This window comes from Eucyclogobius newberryi, unplaced genomic scaffold (genome assembly GCF_026437365.1).
Source record: "Eucyclogobius newberryi isolate DKJ021-1_F unplaced genomic scaffold, fEucNew1.0.hap1 SCAF_4, whole genome shotgun sequence".
Classification (NCBI taxonomy): Eukaryota; Metazoa; Chordata; class Actinopteri; order Gobiiformes; family Gobiidae; genus Eucyclogobius; species Eucyclogobius newberryi.
In genome coordinates this window covers 35716131-35738222 of record NW_027316056.1, presented here as the reverse complement: position 1 = coordinate 35738222, position 22092 = coordinate 35716131, and the positions used below count along the sequence as shown (strand labels likewise).

The following is a 22092-nucleotide window of genomic DNA, read 5'->3' as shown; positions in this document are numbered from 1 at the left end:
TAGACGTCACAAACAATCATTTCCCAGGTGCAGTGTCACATGTGAGGTCCTGGACCTGTAACATGACGGACTCGTGTGTTGGAGCTGCGCTCACGCCATGATGTATGGATGATGTATGGATGACGTATGGATGATGTATGGATGATGTATGGATGTTGTATGGATGACGTATGGATGTTGTATGGATGACGTATGGATGCTGTATGGATGACGTATGGATGTTGTATGGATGACGTATGGATGATGTATGGATGACGTATGGATGATGTGTGAATGATGTATGGATGACGTATGGATGATGTATGGATGTTGTATGGATGACGTATGGATGCTGTATGGATGACGTATGGATGATGTATGGATGATGTATGGATGACGTGTGGATGATGTATGGATGATGTATGGATGACGTATGGATGATGTATGAATGACGTATGGATGACGTATAGATGACGTATGGATGATGTATGGATGCCGTATGGATGTTGTATGGATGTTGTATGGATGACGTATGGATGATGTATGGATGTTGTATGGATGACGTATGGATGTTGTATGGATGACATATGGATGATGTATGGATGACATATGGATGACGTATGGATGATGTATGAATGATATATGGATGACGTATGGATGACGTATGGATGATATATGGATGACGTATGGATGATGTATGGATGACGTATGGATGATATATGGATGACGTATGGATGATGTATGGATGATATATGGATGATGTATGGATGACGTATGGATGATGTGTGAATGATATATGGATGATGTATGGATGTTGTATGGATGACGTATGGATGTTGTATGGATGACGTATGGATGACGTATGGATGCTGTATGGATGACATATGGATGATGTATGGATGACGTATGGATGATGTATGGATGACGTGTGGATGATGTATGGATGATGTATGGATGACGTATGGATGATGTATGAATGACGTATGGATGACGTATGGATGACGTATGGATGATGTATGAATGACGTATGGATGATGTATGGATGACGTATGGATGATGTATGGATGACGTATGGATGACTTATGGATGACGTATGGATGATGTATGGATGCCGTATGGATGTTGTATGGATGTTGTATGGATGACATATGGATGATGTATGGATGTTGTATGGATGATGTATGGATGACGTATGGATGTTGTATGGATGACGTATGGATGATGTGTGAATGACGTATGGATGATGTATGGATGACGTATGGATGATGTATGGATGACGTGTGGATGATGTATGGATGACGTATGGATGTTGTATGGATGACGTATGGATGACGTATGGATGACGTATGAATGACGTATGGATGACGTATGGATGATGTATGGATGACGTATGGATGATGTATGGATGACGTGTGGATGATGTATGGATGATGTATGGATGACGTATGGATGATGTATGAATGACGTATGGATGACGTATGGATGACGTATGGATGATGTATGAATGACGTATGGATGATGTATGGATGACGTATGGATGATGTATGGATGACGTATGGATGACTTATGGATGACGTATGGATGATGTATGGATGCCGTATGGATGTTGTATGGATGTTGTATGGATGACATATGGATGATGTATGGATGTTGTATGGATGATGTATGGATGACGTATGGATGTTGTATGGATGACGTATGGATGATGTGTGAATGACGTATGGATGATGTATGGATGACGTATGGATGATGTATGGATGACGTGTGGATGATGTATGGATGACGTATGGATGATGTATGGATGACGTATGGATGTTGTATGGATGACGTATGGATGACGTATGGATGATGTATGGATGACGTGTGGATGATTTATGGATGACGTCTGGATGACGTATGGATGATGTATGGATGACGTAACTACCTCTGCTTCCGAAGAGTGCACACGCTTTTTTGCTCGCTCCGCTTGCTATCGCTGTTTTCCTTATTTATTTTGCTTTTTAATCAGTTTTTGTCTTCCAAACATTTTTGCTTTAGACTTTTTCAAGTAAACCAAGGATTTTAAGAACATTTTTACAGTTTTAACGACATATCTGACGCCAGCGACATGTCCGGGAGAAGAAGGGAGAAAGACTGTGAACGCTGTCGGAAATATCAACAAGAAATTAATGAGCTGAAAACACGGATATTTGTTTTGGAATCTGAAAAAGTTCTTCACGATACCATTCCTGTGTCAACCGACGGTAAGAAGAGCACACTTTTTACAAGAAAAACTGCTACTTTCAACCTAAACCGCAGTGACTCTGTGTCGTTTCCAAAACTGTCTAAAAACCAGAAAGACCAGGCTGTTTCTTGGAACAAACTTGGAGCAAAGCCTAAACGATACAAAGATAACGTGAAGTCGCCTAAAATACAGCTCACCAACAGATTTTTACCACTTTCAGAGATGGAATTAAATGAAAAAAGGAAAGATGACGTGGCCAAAATACAGCGAGGAGGATCTGTGCCAGGAGCCAAGGTCACAAAGATTGTTTTAGTTGGGGACGGCGCGATAAGTCACGTGACGCATGAAAAGATAAACACACATTCTTTTCCAAGCGCCACTGTTTCTGAGATAACGTCACTCCTTCCAAATATTTTGGCTAAGCATGGAGGAGCTTAACAGCTGATTGTGCTCATGGGTGCAGTGGACATGCGGCGGGAACAGACTGAAGTTTTGAAAAAAGACTTCTTGAAGTTATTCGACGTGCTTGATAAAATGGAAATCAAAACATTCATAAGTGGACCTCTTCCAAACATCGACAGGAGGATAAACAAGTTTAGCCGGCTTCTTCAGCTGAACACATGGCTGTCCAAAGAGTGTTCCCCGAGAGGACTACACTACATTGAGAACTTCTATCTATTCTGGAAACGAGAGGACCTGTTTAAGAGAAATGGCCCCCACCTATGCAGAGGTGGAGTGAGGGTGCTGACAGAGAACCTGCTCCACGCTCTGAGGCATTGGACTGGGCCTGGACAGGGTCCTGAGCAGATAGTTAGAGAAGAGAGGAATGAGAGAAGAATTCCTGCTCCATCAGCCAGAGACCGAGCCAATGTTTCAACATCAAAAGCACCACAACCTCAGCCTCCACCAAAGGATTCATCAGCAGCTGCTCCACCACCACCAGCAAAGGATTCAGCTCCAGCTGCTCCGCATTCACCTCCACCGCCTCCAGCAAAGGAACAATCTTCAAAGGCCTTGGACCCATCTGTGCCCAACAACATCCCTGTCATCGCCCCTGCCTTCACACCAGCCCTGGGTTCCCCCTGCAACATCTACTCCCACTAAAGATTCATCATTCTCCTTCTCATCTCCACTCTCACCCATGGGCCTTCCCAGCCATTTTGAAAGTCTGATCAAATCAGGCATTAAGATGGCTCCACTCACGCCCAATATAGCAAGGGCTATGTCTTCCCTGCACAAGCCGACTACACCAACAAAAGCCCCACCACCCATCCCCCCTCGCCTCTCACCTGGTCCCAAACTCTCCTTGGCTACAAAAGCCCCACCACCCATCCAACCTCGCCTTTCACCTGGTATCTCCCATAGCTAGGATGCACTGGGTCTCAGCGTTGCCGGGACTTATTGTCACATTAAAAATCAAACCAACCCGGGGCCCTATGTAAAAAGAGCCCCCCCTAGTGCTATTTCTGTAATCACATCATCACAGAGATGGAAAAACAAAATGGGAGTCAGGCCCAATCTGAGAAATGTGATTCATATTCCCTGTGAAAAGATAAAGCCCAGTCTCACTGAAACTAGTCTGAAACTTGCTGTGCTAAATGTCAGATCCTTATGTAACAAATCTCTCTTAATTAATAATTTTATTTCTTCTTATAATCTTGATTTTATGTTTTTAACTGAAACATGGCTTGACAAAAACACAGGAAATGTAGTTCTGATAGAATCTGCTCCACCCAACTTTAAGTTTGAATCTGAAACACGAGAAAACAAAAAAGGGGGTGGAGTCTGTGCTGTCTTTAGAGATGAAATAATTACCCGCAGGTTGTCTTTTGGGGTGTTTTCATCATTTGAGTATGTATCCTTTAAAATGGAGCTAAAACGGTCTCCATCCATTCTCTTCATTGTTTTATACAAGCCCCCCCAGCACTGCCAAAGTTTTATTGATGATTTTACTGAGATTCTTTCAGTCGTATGCACAGACTTTGATGGTTTGGTCATTACAGGTGATTTCAACGTGCATGTTGATAATATTTGTGACAGAAACGCTAAAGAGCTTGATGCTGTCCTTGAAACCTTCAGTCTTACTCAGCATGTGAGAGGCCCCACCCACAGCAAAGGACACACTCTAGATCTCATAATTACAAAGGGGGTAAATATTTCAAATGTTAATGTGATCGATGTTGCTCTGTCTGATCATTTATGTGTCTTCTTTGACCTGTCTGTTTCTCCCAAACCTCCGGTTGGTCCTGCAGTTGTTCAGAGGAGACACATAAGTGATGGCACAGGTGCACTGTTTATGGAAATGATAAACTTTGAAAATGTCTCATGTTCTAATGTAAATGATTTGCTGAACTCTGTTACATCTAGTGTTTTGAATGTTCTGGACACCATCGCCCCTATAAAGGCTAAAATGGTTAAAAATAAGCAGAAGGCGCCGTGGAGAAATGATGATTCGGTCAGGGCACAGAAAAGGGAGTGCCGCAGGGCCGAACGGAAATGGCGCAAGTCAAAGCTCCAGGTTCAAAAAGAGATTTACAAAGAAAAGCTGAACATGTACAACCTAATCTTATGTAGAACTAGGGAAAGATATTTTTCTGAAATAATTGGAAGCTGCAGTAACAACTCGCGTGTCCTGTTTGCCACAGTAAACAGATTAACAAACCCTAACCCTAACCCTAACCCTAGAACTCATTTCCACATCCAAGTGTAATGAGTTTGCATTATTCTTTAATGACAAAGTTCAGGGCATTAAAAATGCTATAAATCCCACAATGCAAAAAATTACCCTAAAACCACCAAGACACTTAGAGCTAACTCACTTTGCACCAGTAACTGACAAAACTGTCCATGAGATCATCACCAGTCTGAGTTCATCTACATGCTGCCTTGATGTGTCACCCACCAAATTTCTAAAGTCTGTGCTGAACAGTTTGTTAGCACCATTCACTCACATAGTTAACATGTCGCTTCAATCTGGAACATTCCCAATGTCTTTGAAAACTGCGGTCATAAAGCCTCTCCTAAAGAAGAGCAGTCTTGATGCCGCAGTACTGAGTCATTACCGGCCCATCTCTAATCTACCATTTTGGGGCAAAGTCCTTGAAAAGGTTGTTTACCAACAGCTCACAGATTTCCTCTTAATAAACAACTCATTTGATGTTTTTCAGTCAGGTTTTAGACCTCATCACAGCACTGAGACTGCTCTTGTCAAGGTGACAAATGACATCCGCCTGAACACTGACACGGGCAAAGCCTCAGTCTTAATTCTGTTAGATCTGAGTGCTGCTTTTGACACTGTCGATCATGGGATCCTCTTACAGAGACTAGAGGACTGGGTGGGCATCACTGGCACTGCCCTAAACTGGTTAAGGTCCTATCTGGAAGACAGGAAGTACTTTGTTGAAATTGGTAGCTGTGTCTCAGACCACATGACCCTGACCTGTGGAGTGCCCCAAGGGTCAGTCCTGGGTCCCCTTCTGTTCAACCTCTACATGCTGCCGTTGGGTCAGTTGATACGCAGTGAAAATGTGTCCTATCACAATGATGCAGACGACACTCAGATCTATGTTTCACTATCGGCAGGTGACTATGGACCAGTAGATTCACTCTGTCACTGCATCCAACAGATCAGTGTGTGGATGCAAAACAGCTTTCTCCAGCTGAACTCAGACAAGACTGAAATAATCGTTTTTGGCCCACAGAAACAAAGAGAAAGTGTTAGCGGTCACCTCCAGAGTCTCGCTCTAAAACCTACAAACCAAATTAGAAATATGGGGGTAATAATGGACTCAGACTTGAACTTTAATAGCCACGTCAAATCAATAACATCAGCAGCTTTTTACCATCTAAAAAACATTGCCAAAACCAAAAATATACTGTCAAAACCAGATTTAGAGAGACTTATCCACGCGTTTGTCTCCAGTAGATTAGACTACTGTAACGGCCTGCTCACTGGTCTCTCCAAACGAGCTGTAAAACAGCTGCAGTACATCCAGAACGCTGCTGCTCGGGTCCTGACTAGAACCAGGAAGTATGAGCACATTAGTCCTGTTCTCAGGTCTCTGCACTGGCTCCCTGTGGCTCAGAGAATAGACTTTAAAGCAGCTCTGCTTGTGTACAAGTCTCTCCATGGCCTAGCACCAAAGTACATCTTGGATATGTTAGTGCCATATGAACCATCTCAGGACCTCAGGGACTGGCCTCCTGCTGGTGCCAGAGTCAGGACAAAACATGGGGAATCTGCGTTTCAGTTTTATGCAGCTAAAATCTGGAACAGTCTTCCTGAAGATGTGAGACAGGCTTCTACTCTGACAATGTTCAAATCTAAGCTAAAAACAGTTTTGTTTAGCTGCGCATATGACTGAAAGGATTTTTTCTTTGCACTCTTCTCTTTTGTTTGTGATTTGATTAGTTTAGAAAATCAGTTGGATTGATAATTTTTAATTTAGTTAATTTTATTGTAGTTAATTTTTATCTTTGCACTCTTCTCTTTTGTTTGTGATTTTATTAGTTTAGAAAATCAGTTGGATTGATAATTTTTAATTTAGTTAATTTTATTGTATTTCTGTAATTTCTTTGTGATTTGAATGCATTTTTCCTGCTGTGTGAAGCACTTTGAATTGCCTTGTGTATGAAATGTGCTCTACAAATAAACTTGCCTTGCCTTGCCTTGCCATGACGTATGGATGTTGTATGGATGACGTATGGATCTTGTATGGATGTTGTATGGATGACGTATGGATGATGTATGGATGATGTATGGATGACGTATGGATGTTGTATGGATGATGTATGGATGTTGTATGGATGACGTATGGATGATGTATGGATGACGTATAGATGACGTATGGATGACGTATGGATGTTGTATGGATGATGTATGGATGTTGTATGGATGACGTATGGATGACGTATGGATGCTGTATGGATGACGTATGGATGACGTGTGGATGATGTATGGATGATGTATGGATGACGTATGGATGATGTATGGATGTTGTATGGATGACGTATGGATGTTGTATGGATGACGTATGGATGATGTATGGATGATGTATGGATGTTGTATGGATGACGTATGGATCTTGTATGGATGTTGTATGGATGATGTATGGATGACGTATGGATGATGTATGGATGTTGTATGGATGACGTATGGATGTTGTATGGATGACGTATGGATGATGTATGGATGATGTATGGATGTTGTATGGATGACGTATGGATCTTGTATGGATGTTGTATGGATGACGTATGGATGACGTATGGATGTTGTATGGATGATGTATGGATGACGTATGGATGATGTATGGATGTTGTATGGATGACGTATGGATGTTGTATGGATGACGTATGGATGATGTATGGATGATGTATGGATGACGTATGGATGTTGTATGGATGACGTATGGATCTTGTATGGATGTTGTATGGATGACGTATGGATGACGTATGGATGTTGTATGGATGATGTATGGATGATGCGTGTGCGTAAAACATATCGCTTTTGGCTGTGCCTAACACGATTGGGGCGTCAGGAGCTGAGAGGTGTTGTGTGTGTTTTACTGAGTTTGTCTAAGAGATGACAAAAGGTTAGAATCCGGGCATAAAACTGAAGCGCAAACAATGAGCAGGTGAGAAGAGTGACTGTGCTCAAAGTGCCCACTAGACAAACAACACTATAGAGGAGCAGAATATGTGTGAATGTAACACCGAGGCTGCTCCTCCTGTCTGCGGGCTCCTCCTCCTGTCTGCGGGCTCCTCCTGTCTGTCTGCAGGCTCCTCCTCCTGTCTGCGGGCTCCTCCTGTCTGTCTGCAGGCTCCTCCTCCTGTCTGCGGGCTCCTCCTCCTGTCTGCAGGCTCCTCCTCCTTTCTGCAGGCTCCTCCTCTTGTCTGCGGGCTCCTACTCCTGTCTGCGGGCTCCTCCTACTGTCTGCGGGCTCCCCCTCCTGTCTGCGGACTCCTCCTACTGTCTGCGGGCTCCCCCTCCTGTCTGCGGGCTCCTCCTCCTGTCTGCGGGCTCCTCCTCCTGTCTGCGGGCTCCTCCTCCTGTCTGCGGGCTCCTCCTCCTGGCTCCTCCTCCTGTCTGCGGGCTCCTCCTCCTGTCTGCGGGCTCCTCCTCCTGTCTGCAGGCTCCTCCTCCTGTCTGCGGGCTCCTCCTCCTGTCTGTAGGCTCCTCCTCCTGTCTGCAGGCTCCTCCTCCTGTCTTCAGGCTCCTCCTCTTGTCTGAGGGCGGCTGTGGCACGGAGCACGGCTGCTGTTCGAGCCCATGATGCACTACAGCTGCATCATGGAGAAAGTAAAGGTTTATCCAACAGTTTGTGGATGATGCGTAACAGGAAAGCTGCTGTTAAACGCAGTGTCTTGTCTTGTAATAAACACACGTAAGACACTGTTTTTAAGGCCAGGAAACACTTTAACATCTATTTCAGGCTTTTATGTAGTTCTAAACTGCCAGCTCATCCAAGCCCGTTCTTGTGCGCCCTGACCGTGGTGCTGAAAGTGGAACTGATCACGTCACTTTGAATTAGCCCCTAAACCACGACTTTTTTCTCGTTAATTAAGGAGTTTTTTTCTCATTAATTAAGAAGTTTATTCTCGTGATGCAGCGCTTTTTTTTTTTCTTGGTTGGCCCTTAAACTCCGTCGTAAGGGGCAAAATAAGGCCCAAAGTACTTAACCGGATACGTTTTACATCATATTTTAAATTAAATGTCTGTGTTAATTGTTACTTAATAAGTACTTGTTCCAGTGTGTGACAAGTCATTCTGCAACAAAGTACGAATGGCCTTAGGACTTTGTCCCTCGTCTCAGTGAATCTGAAAGTGTGTCTGAGTTTAACAGACTCATATCATGCTTTACACGTTCTATTGTATTTAGTGCTCAGGGGCTGTAGATGTGGATCAGACATTCAATGTGACAAACGCGTGTCACAAGGCAAAGTTATGCAACAAATGAATACAATGAGTATTTTTAAGGAAGTTGTGTGTTTATTATTCTACTTCTGTTCCTGTGTTGTTTCCTCATTGTGGGACAAATAAAGTTTCTCTTCTGTTTACATTCTTAATCATCATGTGACAATTTAAAGCTGGTGGCAGCACACTTGCATCTACAGATTTATATGGGACACGATCGTAACTTCAAATGCAGTATTTGAATGTTTTAAATACTTTGTAACAAATCATTGATCTCTAATTCTCAGTCTGATTTATTCATAAAAATGTGTTACAAAAATGTGGTAAAGTTTGAATTTTTACACCAATTATCAGTCAAATCTAATTAACGCAAATAAATTAATAAGATATCCAAAATCTCATGGATTTAAATGTTCCAAATATCTGCCTTTTGGGACATTTTTACACATGAAATGCCTTTTTTTATATATAAAAATATTACATGAAGAAAACCTGTATTACATTTTTAAATTTATGTCAGGACATTTAGCAGGGAGGTGTCAGGAGCTAGATCTCAGTACAATACGGGTCTGAAGCAGCAGTTCTCAAACAACAACCACGCCTCTGTGTGGAGTGGCCCCGCCTCTGTGTGGAGTGGCCCCGCCTCTGTGTGGAGTGGCCCCGCCTCTGTGTGGAGTGGCCCCGCCTCTGTGTGGAGTGGGCTCCAGCTTCTCACCAATTACAAGCCCAGAGCCCCCCACGCTGCAGACGACCGGAAACTGGCTGAGCAACTCAACTCCTTCTACTGTATATTTGACACCCCCTCCCCCACTGTGGCCACCTCTGCCACCCAACCCCGGTACCTCCCCCCCACCTCCCCCTCCCCTCTCACAGTTCAGGAACAGGATGTGTGCAGACTATTTTGGAAATCCAACCCTCGAATAGACCAAGACACTGTCCCAGCTTCAAGTCGTCCATCATTGTCTCGGTCCCCAAGAAGCCCCGGATCACTGGACTTAATGACTACAGACCTGTGGCGCTGACGTCTGTAGTCATGAAGTCATTTGAGCGCCTGGTCCTCCCCCACCTTAAGTCCCACACCTCCCCCCCGCTGGACCCCCAGGAACCTATACCAGGATCCTGTTTGTGGACTTCAGCTCTGCATTCAACACCATCCTCCTGCTCTGCTCCAGGACAGGCTCTCCCAGCTCAATGTGCCGAACTCCACCTGCAGGAGGAGCACTGACTTCCTGACGGAGGCAGTGCGTGCGGCTGGGGAAGAATGTCTCAGACACTCGGGCTATCAACACAGGAGCTCCGCAGGGCTGTGTACTTTCTCCCCTGCTCTTCTCCCTGTATACAAACTGCTGCAGCCACGACTCCGTAAAACTGATCACCGCCCTCAACGCCATGACGACACCACCCTCATCGCCATGACGACACCACCCTCATCGGGCTCATCTGGGACGGGGATCAGTCTGTCTACAGGAGAGTGGACCGGCTGGTGTCCTGGTGCAGCGGTAACAACCTGGAGTTCAGTCCAGAAACAGTGGAGATGATCGTGGTCTTAAGGAAAGTCCCAGCCCCACAGCCCCACAGCCCCCCCTCACCATCTCAGACCCCCCACCTCCACTGTGGACTCCCTCCTCTTCCTCTGCACCACCATCACCCAGGACCTCAAGTGGGGGCTCACCATCAGCTCCCTCATCAAGAAGGCCCAGCAGAGGATGTACTTCCTGCGGAAGCTGAGGAAAGCCAAGCTGTAGGTCTCCAGGGTTCTGGGACATACAGGTCAGATCACCCTTCTCACCCTGGACACGGACTATTTGAGCCACTTCCCTCAGGCAGGAGGCCACTTCCCTCAGGCAGGAGGCCACTCACCTCAGGCAGGAGGCCACTCCCCTCAGGCAGGAGGCCACTCCCCTCAGGCAGGAGGCCACTCCCCTCAGGCAGGAGGCCACTTCCCTCAGGCAGGAGGCCACTCCCCTCAGGCAGGAGGCCACTCCCCTCAGGCAGGAGGCCACTCCCCTCAGGCAGGAGGCCACTTCCCTCAGGCAGGAGGCCACTCCCCTCAGGCAGGAGGCCACTCCCCTCAGGCAGGAGGCTACGGACCAGAACCTCCCTCCCGAAGAACAGTTTCTTTCCCTCTGCTGTTAGACTGATGAACACTTCTTAAACACTGTCACTTTAACCATCATTTAATCACTCACTGTTCACTTTCTGCTCTACATATGTAATGACTTATTCATTGATCATTGTTTTGTTGTTTGTGTTACAGAATCCTACATTGTACTGCATAATCCTACATTGTACTGCAGAATCCTACATTGTACTGCATAATCCTACATTGTACTGCAGAATCCTACATTGTACTGCATAATCCTACATTGTACTGCCGAATCCTACATTGTACTGCATAATCCTACATTGTACTGCAGAATCCTACATTGTACTGCATAATCCTTCATTGTACTGCAGAATCCTACATTGTACTGCATAATCCTTCATTGTACTGCAGAATCTTACATTGTACTGCCGAATCCTACATTGTACTGCAGAATCCTACATTGTACTGCATAATCCTAAATTGTACTGCCGAATCCTACATTGTACTGCATAATCCTACATTGTACTGCCGAATCCTACATTGTACTGCATAATCCTTCATTGTACTGCAGAATCCTACATTGTACTGCAGAATCCTTCATTGTACTGCAGAATCCTACATTGTACTGCCGAATCCTACATTGTACTGCATAATCCTACATTGTACTGCCGAATCCTACATTGTACTGCATAATCCTTCATTGTACTGCAGAATCCTACATTGTACTGCAGAATCCTTCATTGTACTGCAGAATCCTACATTGTACTGCCGAATCCTACATTGTACTGCCGAATCCTACATTGTACTGCCGAATCCTACATTGTACTGCATAATCCTACATTGTACTGCCAAATCCTACATTGTACTGCATAATCCTACATTGTACTGCAGAATCCTACATTGTACTGCCGAATCCTACATTGTACTGCCGAATCCTACATTGTACTGCATAATCCTACATTGTACTGCCGAATCCTACATTGTACTGCAGAATCCTACATTGTACTGCATAACCCTACATTGTACTGCCGAATCCTACATTGTACTGCACAATCCTACATTGTACTGCCGAATCCTACATTGTACTACAGAATCCTACATTGTACTGCCGAATCCTACATTGTACCGCCGAATCCTACATTGTACTGCATAATCCTACATTGTACTGCAGAATCCTACATTGTACTGCATAATCCTACATTGTACTGCCGAATCCTACATTGTACTGCATAATCCTACATTGTACTGCCGAATCCTACATTGTACTGCCGAATGCTACATTGTACTGCATAATCCTACATTGTACTGCCGAATCCTACATTGTACTGCCGAATCCTACATTGTACTGCATAATCTTACATTGTACTGCAGAATCCTACATTGTACTGCCGAATTCTACATTGTACTGCCGAATCCTACATTGTACTGCATAATCCTACATTGTACTGCCGAATCCTACTGCCGAATCCTACATTGTACTGCATAATCCTACATTGTACTGCTGAATCCTACATTGTACTGCCGAATCCTACATTGTACTGCAGAATCCTACATTGTACTGCATAATCCTACATTGTACTGCCGAATCCTACATTGTACTGCATAATCCTACATTGTACTGCCGAATCCTACATTGTACTGCCGAATGCTACATTGTACTGCATAATCCTACATTGTACTGCCGAATCCTACATTGTACTGCCGAATCCTACATTGTACTGCATAATCTTACATTGTACTGCCGAATTCTACATTGTACTGCCGAATCCTACATTGTACTGCATAATCCTACATTGTACTGCATAATCCTACATTGTACTGCCGAATCCTACTGCCGAATCCTACATTGTACTGCATAATCCTACATTGTACTGCATAATCCTACATTGTACTGCCGAATCCTACTGCCGAATCCTACATTGTACTGCATAATCCTACATTGTACTGCTGAATCCTACATTGTACTGCCGAATCCTACATTGTACTGCATAATCCTACATTGTACTGCATAATCCTACATTGTACTGCCGAATCCTACTGCCGAATCCTACATTGTACTGCATAATCCTACATTGTACTGCTGAATCCTACATTGTACTGCCGAATCCTACATTGTACTGCATAATCCTACATTGTACTCCTTCATTATGTCCTACGATCTGCTGTGAGGACATTCCATGCATTCCACTGAACAGGTCTGACCGGCTGTGGTGGCTCCTCGTGCTTCCTAGTTCCTCACCTCCTCGTTGGTCCTCTCCTCGTCCCCTCCTCCTGGGACACACTCTCTCTTTCTGAAGGACGATCGCGGCCCCTGGATGCGCAGGCTGCGGGTCACTCCCGTCTGAAGAGACCCTGCAACGGGAAGGTACGTGGACTTTTATTTGAACATGTCATTATGTCATGAAATATAAACCTCAAAGAGTGTTGTATTAGAAGCAACAACATTACAGCACTGAAATTAAAGCTGAAACAAAAAGAATAAAACACTGTCATGTTTTTGACAGTTTGACAGTTTGAGTCAGTAAATTATTGATTTATTTAAATGAGGTCTGTGATTGTAAACAGTGGGAAATCCCAAAGTTTAGGACTAAAAGTAGCTTATTACGGCACAAAGCTTTAGAAATAATTGTTGGATTCTATAAAATGGCTTAGTTTTGTCTTGTGTTTATGTAAATCTGGTGAAATAACACATGACAATGTCTCTTAAAACTGTAAAAACTGTTCAGATGTTTCTCGTGACCGTTTTGAGCCGAGGGACGAGTCAATATTTGGAAATGTGTTCATTTTGAAACAGCTTCTTGGATAAATCCAGTGAGTCACATGAGTTGTGGTCACTGCAGGTGCGGCCGCTTGTGTCCACATGAGTCAAGAACTGAGGCATGAACCTGCCTGAAGCGCCCCCTACAGGCCGGACCTCTCATTGAACTTAGATGCCGCTCATATTTATATATTTAGAATGTTGCTAAAAATGACAAAATCTGTGATCCCAGAATTACAAATTTTTTAGGTTTATAATTTCACTTCCTGTTTGTATTTGAGGGACCAAGCGGTAGAAAATGGATGGATGGACATCACACTAGGAAATTACCCAGCAAACACTGGGCCAAAAAAGATATGAGAGTGACTTTATTTTGTTTAATTAGTGTTTAGAACGTGGGGTGGGGGAATTATTTTGTCTAATTTATTCATAAACCTTGACTGGAATGAGTGTCCCTGGTGTGATGTCACTTCCTGTCATTTTCTACATATTTGCATATATATACATATTCTTCAACGTTTTCTCCACAAATACCTGCTCGATTGGTGCAAAACTATCATTTATATGTACAACGGCTACAAATACACCAATTAAAGTCACAATTAGAAAATCATAAAAACCTGTCATAGACACCCTGTAGTTATTATACCACAATATTATGAGTCTGTCATTGTTATTAACAGAATAAAATAGGACTTCGAACATTTGTTGTGGTCCCAAAATTTGAATAATTTGACATCAGATCTTTTCACTGACGCCAAAATGTCATTGTATTTCTGAGTCTCTTTTAAACACACTTGAATGAAGCCGCTGCAGTCGTGTTCTGAGGGGTCCTTTGTGCCACCCACTGTGCCACGTGGACCACCCACTGTGCCACGTGGACCACCCGAGGGACGGGCGCACTTCACCGCCCTATGTGGAACCAGATTGTGAACCAAAGTGTCGACGAGCACAATGTGGAATCATCATTTGAATAAACATCATCTCTGGCCCGTTTGCATGTGTTGGAACAATGCGCGTTTTGCATCGACCTTTGCATCTGCCGCTCCAAACGCCCGGCACGTGTTGTCATTGTTATTTTTGGCGCTAAAGTCATAAAACATAAAAAGTGTAGAGTGTGTTGTTTATTCCCTTTGGTCGTAATGGCGTGCGTTTGCTCAGAGCTTTCCCGATGGACCTCCCTTCGTACGACGAGGTGGAGCAGCACCCACAGACGCGATGGCCAGGGGTGCTCGACATGCCGCCTCCCCCGACCTATGATGCCTCGGTCGCCGCCCCCTCCACCCCGCCCCCCTCATACGGAGAAGCAGGTGAAATAAATACGTATTCAGTGGCGGGAAACGTTAAGGGCAAAACCATGTAAACTGACCACATCCAAATGAGCCCGTTTTCCTCTCACTTCTGTGACTGGACGTGTCCTTCAGCATCCTCTGCAGGTCACGTGTCCTTCAGCGTCCTCTGCAGGTCACGTGTCCTTCAGCGTCCTCTGCAGGTCACGTGTCCTTCAGCGCCCTCTGCAGGTCACGTATCCTTCAGTGTCCTCTGCAGGTCACGTGTCCTTTAGCGCCCTCTGCAGGTCACGTGTCCTTCAGCGTCCTCTGCAGGTCACGTGTCCTTCAGCGTCCTCTGCAGGTCACGTGTCCTTCAGCGCCCTCTGCAGGTCACGTATCCTTCAGTGTCCTCTGCAGGTCACGTGTCCTTTAGCGCCCTCTGCAGGTCACGTGTCCTTCAGCGCCCTCTGCAGGTCACGTGTCCTTCAGCGCCCTCTGCAGGTCACGTATCCTTCAGTGTCCTCTGCAGGTCACGTGTCCTTTAGCGCCCTCTGCAGGTCACGTGTCCTTTAGCGCCCTCTGCAGGTCACGTGTCCTTCAGTGTCCTCTGCAGGTCACGTGTCCTTTAGCGCCCTCTGCAGGTCACATGTCCTTTAGCGTCCTCTGCAGGTCACGTGTCCTTTTGCGTCCTCTGCAGGTCACTTGTCCTTTAGCGCCCTCTGCAGGTCACGTGTCCTTGTGTCCTTCAGCGTCCTCTGCAGGTCACGTGTCCTTTAGTGCCCTCTGCAGGTCACGTGTCCTTGTGTCCTTCAGCGTCCTCTGCAGGTCACGTGTCCTTTAGCGTTCATTGCAGGTCACGTGTCCTTTAGCGCCCTCTGCAGGTCACGTGTCCTTCAGCGTCCTCTGCAGGTCACGTGTCCTTTAGCGCCCTCTGCAGGTCACGTGTCCTTTAGCGTCCTCTGCAGGTCACGTGTCCTTTAGCGCCCTCTGCAGGTCACGTGTCCTTTAGCGTCCTCTGCAGGTCACGTGTCCTTTAGCGCCCTCTGCAGGTCACGTGTCCTTCAGCGTCCTCTGCAGGTCACGTGTCCTTCAGCGTCCTCTGCAGGTCACGTGTCCTTCAGCGCCCTCTGCAGGTCACGTATCCTTCAGTGTCCTCTGCAGGTCACGTGTCCTTTAGCGCCCTCTGCAGGTCACGTGTCCTTCAGCGCCCTCTGCAGGTCACGTATCCTTCAGTGTCCTCTGCAGGTCACGTGTCCTTTAGCGCCCTCTGCAGGTCACGTGTCCTTTAGCGCCCTCTGCAGGTCACGTGTCCTTCAGTGTCCTCTGCAGGTCACGTGTCCTTTAGCGCCCTCTGCAGGTCACATGTCCTTTAGCGTCCTCTGCAGGTCACGTGTCCTTTTGCGTCCTCTGCAGGTAACTTGTCCTTTAGCGCCCTCTGCAGGTCACGTGTCCTTGTGTCCTTCAGCGTCCTCTGCAGGTCACGTGTCCTTTAGTGCCCTCTGCAGGTCACGTGTCCTTGTGTCCTTCAGCGTCCTCTGCAGGTCACGTGTCCTTTAGCGTTCATTGCAGGTCACGTGTCCTTTAGCGCCCTCTGCAGGTCACGTGTCCTTCAGCGTCCTCTGCAGGTCACGTGTCCTTTAGCGCCCTCTGCAGGTCACGTGTCCTTTAGCGTCCTCTGCAGGTCACGTGTCCTTTAGCGCCCTCTGCAGGTCACGTGTCCTTTAGCGTCCTCTGCAGGTCACGTGTCCTTTAGCGCCCTCTGCAGGTCACGTGTCCTTCAGCGTCCTCTGCAGGTCACGTGTCCTTCAGCGTCCTCTGCAGGTCACGTGTCCTTCAGCGCCCTCTGCAGGTCACGTGTCCTTTAGCGCCCTCTGCAGGTCACGTGTCCTTTAGCGTCCTCTGCAGGTCACGTGTCCTTTAGCGCCCTCTGCAGGTCACGTGTCCTTTAGCGTCCTCTGCAGGTCACGTGTCCTTTAGCGCCCTCTGCAGGTCACGTGTCCTTCAGCGTCCTCTGCAGGTCACGTGTCCTTCAGCGTCCTCTGCAGGTCACGTGTCCTTCAGCGCCCTCTGCAGGTCACGTATCCTTCAGTGTCCTCTGCAGGTCAAGTGTCCTTTAGCGCCCTCTGCAGGTCACGTGTCCTTCAGCGCCCTCTGCAGGTCACGTATCCTTCAGTGTCCTCTGCAGGTCACGTGTCCTTTAGCGCCCTCTGCAGGTCACGTGTCCTTTAGCGCCCTCTGCAGGTCACGTGTCCTTCAGTGTCCTCTGCAGGTCACGTGTCCTTTAGCGCCCTCTGCAGGTCACATGTCCTTTAGCGTCCTCTGCAGGTCACGTGTCCTTTTGCGTCCTCTGCAGGTCACTTGTCCTTTAGCGCCCTCTGCAGGTCACGTGTCCTTGTGTCCTTCAGCGTCCTCTGCAGGTCACGTGTCCTTTAGTGCCCTCTGCAGGTCACGTGTCCTTGTGTCCTTCAGCGTCCTCTGCAGGTCACGTGTCCTTTAGCGTTCATTGCAGGTCACGTGTCCTTTAGCGCCCTCTGCAGGTCACGTGTCCTTCAGCGTCCTCTGCAGGTCACGTGTCCTTTAGCGCCCTCTGCAGGTCACGTGTCCTTTAGCGTCCTCTGCAGGTCACGTGTCCTTTAGCGCCCTCTGCAGGTCACGTGTCCTTTAGCGTCCTCTGCAGGTCACGTGTCCTTTAGCGCCCTCTGCAGGTCACGTGTCCTTTAGCGTCCTCTGCAGGTCACGTGTCCTTTAGCTCCCTCTGCAGGTCACGTGTCCTTTAGCGCCCTCTGCAGGTCACGTGTCCTTTACCGTCCTCTGCAGGTCACGTGTCCTTTACCGTCCTCTGCAGGTCATGTGTCCTTTACCGTCCTCTGCAGGTCACGTGTCCTTTAGCGTCCTCTGCAGGTCACGTGTCCTTTACCGTCCTCTGCAGGTCTTGTGTCCTTTACCATCCTCTGCAGGTCACGTGTCCTTTAGCGTCCTCTGCAGGTCACGTGTCCTTGTGTCCTTTAGCGTCCTCTGCAGGTCACGTGTCCTTTACGTCCTCTGCAGGTCACGTGTCCTTTACGTCCTCTGCAGGTCACGTGTCCTTTACCGTCCTCTGCAGGTCACGTGTCCTTGTGTCCTTTAGTGTCCTCTGCAGGTCACGTGTCCTTTACCGTCCTCTGCAGGTCTTGTGTCCTTTACCATCCTCTGCAGGTCACGTGTCCTTTAGCGTCCTCTGCAGGTCACGTGTCCTTGTGTCCTTTAGCGTCCTCTGCAGGTCACGTGTCCTTTACGTCCTCTGCAGGTCACGTGTCCTTTACGTCCTCTGCAGGTCACGTGTCCTTTACCGTCCTCTGCAGGTCACGTGTCCTTGTGTCCTTTAGTGTCCTCTGCAGGTCACGTGTCCTTTACCGTCCTCTGCAGGTCACGTGTCCTTTAGCGTCCTCTGCAGGTCACGTGTCCTTTAGCGTCCTCTGCAGGTCACGTGTCCTTTACCGTCCTCTGCAGGTCACGTGTCCTTTAGCGTCCTCTGCAGGTCACGTGTCCTTGTGTCCTTTAGCGTCCTCTGCAGGTCACGTGTCCTTTACGTCCTCTGCAGGTCATGTGTCCTTTACCGTCCTCTGCAGGTCACGTGTCCTTGTGTCCTTCAGCGTCCTCTGCAGGTCACGTGTCCTTTAGCGTCCTCTGCAGGTCACTATTGGGTGCGTTCACTTTGAGACCACCTCCTGTAGGTTCTCCCTGAGCTCTCTGAAGTGCTCTTGGACTTCATGAAGCTGTTTTCACAGCCTTCACAGCTGCATTTATATGAGATTAAATTACTCATATTTATAATTATTAAATCTGAGAATCATCTTCAATTTTCCTCCGTTTCACATTTGTGGGCCACTTCTTGTTGCTCTTTCACAATAGAATGTATTTAAGTTTGTGGTCGTGACGTGACAAACTCTTTTTCAGGCGACTTAGTCACACTTTGGTGCAGTTTTATGCCTAAAAATGATGAATGTGAAACATGTTCACCGCTTTATGTAAAAATATGTAAAAATATGTATTTGACTGTTTCTGTGATCCACAGTTACGTTTGTGCCGAACCACTTTCCCGTTCTGACTGTGCCCTCGCCTCAGCAGCACCAGGGGGTCTTCCTCCATCCGCCCACACAAGGTATCGAACCTGAGCTCTATCCTGAGCTCTAACCTGAGCTCTAACCTGTGCTCTAACATGAGCTCTAACCTGAGCTCTAACCTGAGCTCTGAGCTCTAACATGAGCTCTAACCTGAGCTCTGAGCTCTAACATGAGCTCTAATCTGAGCTCTAACCTGAGCTCTGAGCTCTAACATGAGCTCTAATCTGAGCTCTAACCTGAGCTCTAACCTGAGCTCTGAGCTCTAACATGAGCTGTAACATGAGCTCTAACCTGAGCTCTAACATGAGCTCTAACCTGAGCTCTAACATGAGCTCTAACCTGAGCTCTAACCTGAGCTCTAACATGAGCTCTAACCTGAGCTCTAACATGAGCTCTAACATGAGCTCTAACATGAGCTCTAATCTGAGCTCTAACATGAGCTCTAACCTGAGCTCTAACATGAGCTCTAACATGAGCTCTAACCTGAGCTCTAACCTGAGCTCTAACATGAGCTCTAACATGAACTCTAACATGAGCTCTAACATGAGCTCTAACCTGAGCTCTAACCTGTGCTCTAACATGAGCTCTAACCTGAGCTCTAACCTGAGCTCTATCCTGAGCTCTAACATGAGCTCTAACCTGAGCTCTGAGCTCTAACCTGAGCTCTAATCTGAGCTCTAACCTGAGTTCTAACCTGAGCTCTAACATGAGCTGTAACATGAGCTCTAACCTGAGCTCTAACACGAGCTCTAACCTGAGCTCTAATCTGAGCTTTAACCTGAGCTCTAACCTGAACTCTGAGCTCTAACCTGAGCTCTAACCTGAGCTCTGAGCTCTAACATGAGCTCTAACATGAGCTCTATCCTGAGCTCTGAGCTCTAACATGAGCTCTAAAATGAGCTCTAACCTGTGCTCTAACCTGTGCTCTAACATGAGCTCTAACCTGAGCTCTAACCTGAGCTCTAACATGAGCTCTAACCTGAGCTCTAACCTGAGCTCTAACATGAGCTCTAACATGAGCTCTAACATGAGCTCTAACCTGAGCTCTAACCTGAGCTCTAACCTGAGCTCTGAGCTCTAACATGAGCTCTAATCTGAGCTCTAACCTGAGCTCTAACCTGAGCTCTAACATGAGCTCTAACATGAGCTCTAACCTGAGCTCTAACATGAGCTCTAACCTGAGCTCTAACATGAGCTCTAACCTGAGCTCTGAGCTCTAACCTGAGCTCTAACCTGAAGTCTGAGCTCTAACCTGAGCTCTAACCTGAGCTCTAACATGAGCTCTAACATGAGCTCATGTTAGAGCTCTAACCTGAGCTCTAACATGAGCTCTAACCTGAGCTCTAACATGAGCTCTAACCTGAGCTCTGAGCTCTAACCTGAGCTCTAACCTGAAGTCTGAGCTCTAACCTGAGCTCTAACCTGAGCTCTAACATGAGCTCTAACATGAGCTCTAACCTGAGCTCTAACCTGAACTCTGAGCTCTAACATGAGCTCTAACCTGAGCTCTAACCTGAGCTCTAACCTGTGCTCTCCAGGGCCCATGGTGTTGACCCAGTCCATAAATGTGACCCAGAACAGCCCTGTTTACATATACCAGCCTCGCCCGGTGCCCGCGGTGGTGCCCGATCATCTGACCGACAGCCCCGCCCTGGTGCAGTGCCCTCACTGTGGGCAAACGGGCAGCACTCTGGTCACAGATGTGCCCAGTGGAGGAGCGTGGTGCATGTGCACAATGCTGGCACTGGTGGGGTAAGAGCCTCTCACACTCATATATATAAAATATCATATAAATGATATATATATATATATATATATATATATATATATATATATATATATATATATATATATATATATGATATTATATCTATATATGATATTATATATATTATATTATATATATATATATATATATATGATATTATATATATGATATTATATATATATATATATATATATATATATATATATATATATATATATATGATATTATATATATGATATTATATATATATATATATATATATATATATATATTATATATATGATATTATATATTTATGATATTATATATAATGATATTATATATATATATATATATATATATATATATATATCATTTATATGATATTTTATATATATAATAATCATAAGAATAAGTCAAGTTTACAGTTTGTGTTGAATGACATCTTCTGTTTGCCAGTGATTTATAGTTTCAGAAATACATTCTATTGTATATTTCATATACATATTTATTGTATAGCACTTTGTTTTGAACGAGCAGCTGAAACGCACGTGTTGCTGGGACTCACTGCGCATGTCTGTGGCAGGTTGATCTGCGGCTTCTGTCTGATCCCCCTGCTGGTCAAAAGCTGTCAGGACACGCACCACTCGTGCCCGCACTGCCTCAGAGTGGTGCACGTTTACAGGAGATGACGCTGCGCACAGCTCCACAAAGAGCTTCTAACTCTATGAAGGGCATTTGTTATTAATAATAACATCTTAATCACTGTTTACCCCCATGTATAGTACTCACACTCTTGTATAGCTGTATATAAGCCTATGTATTGTATATGTTTGGTGTTTAAGTCACTCCTGTCATTATATCATGTCTGTTATCAAGAAGAATATTTTTCTATCATCATGTTGATCGTTGAATAAATGACTTTTGATTTAATAACACACTTTAATGACTCATATCATCTCATTTGAGTTTTGACTTTTTTTCTGTGAATACAGCTCCCCCTAGTGTAAT

The 22092-nt window shown here is 45.9% G+C and overlaps 1 protein-coding gene across 1 annotated transcript; it reads left to right on the top strand.

Moving 5' to 3' along the window:
• The first annotated feature begins 15131 nt into the window (after positions 1-15131).
• LOC140378310 (lipopolysaccharide-induced tumor necrosis factor-alpha factor homolog) lies at positions 15132-21779 on the top strand. The gene is made up of 4 exons (XM_072464097.1): positions 15132-15270; positions 19286-19372; positions 20873-21086; positions 21668-21779. The coding sequence occupies exons 1-4, from the start codon at positions 15132-15134 to the stop codon at positions 21771-21773; spliced, it is 546 nt and encodes a 181-aa protein (XP_072320198.1). The 3' UTR covers positions 21774-21779.
• Positions 21780-22092: the final 313 nt, after the last annotated feature.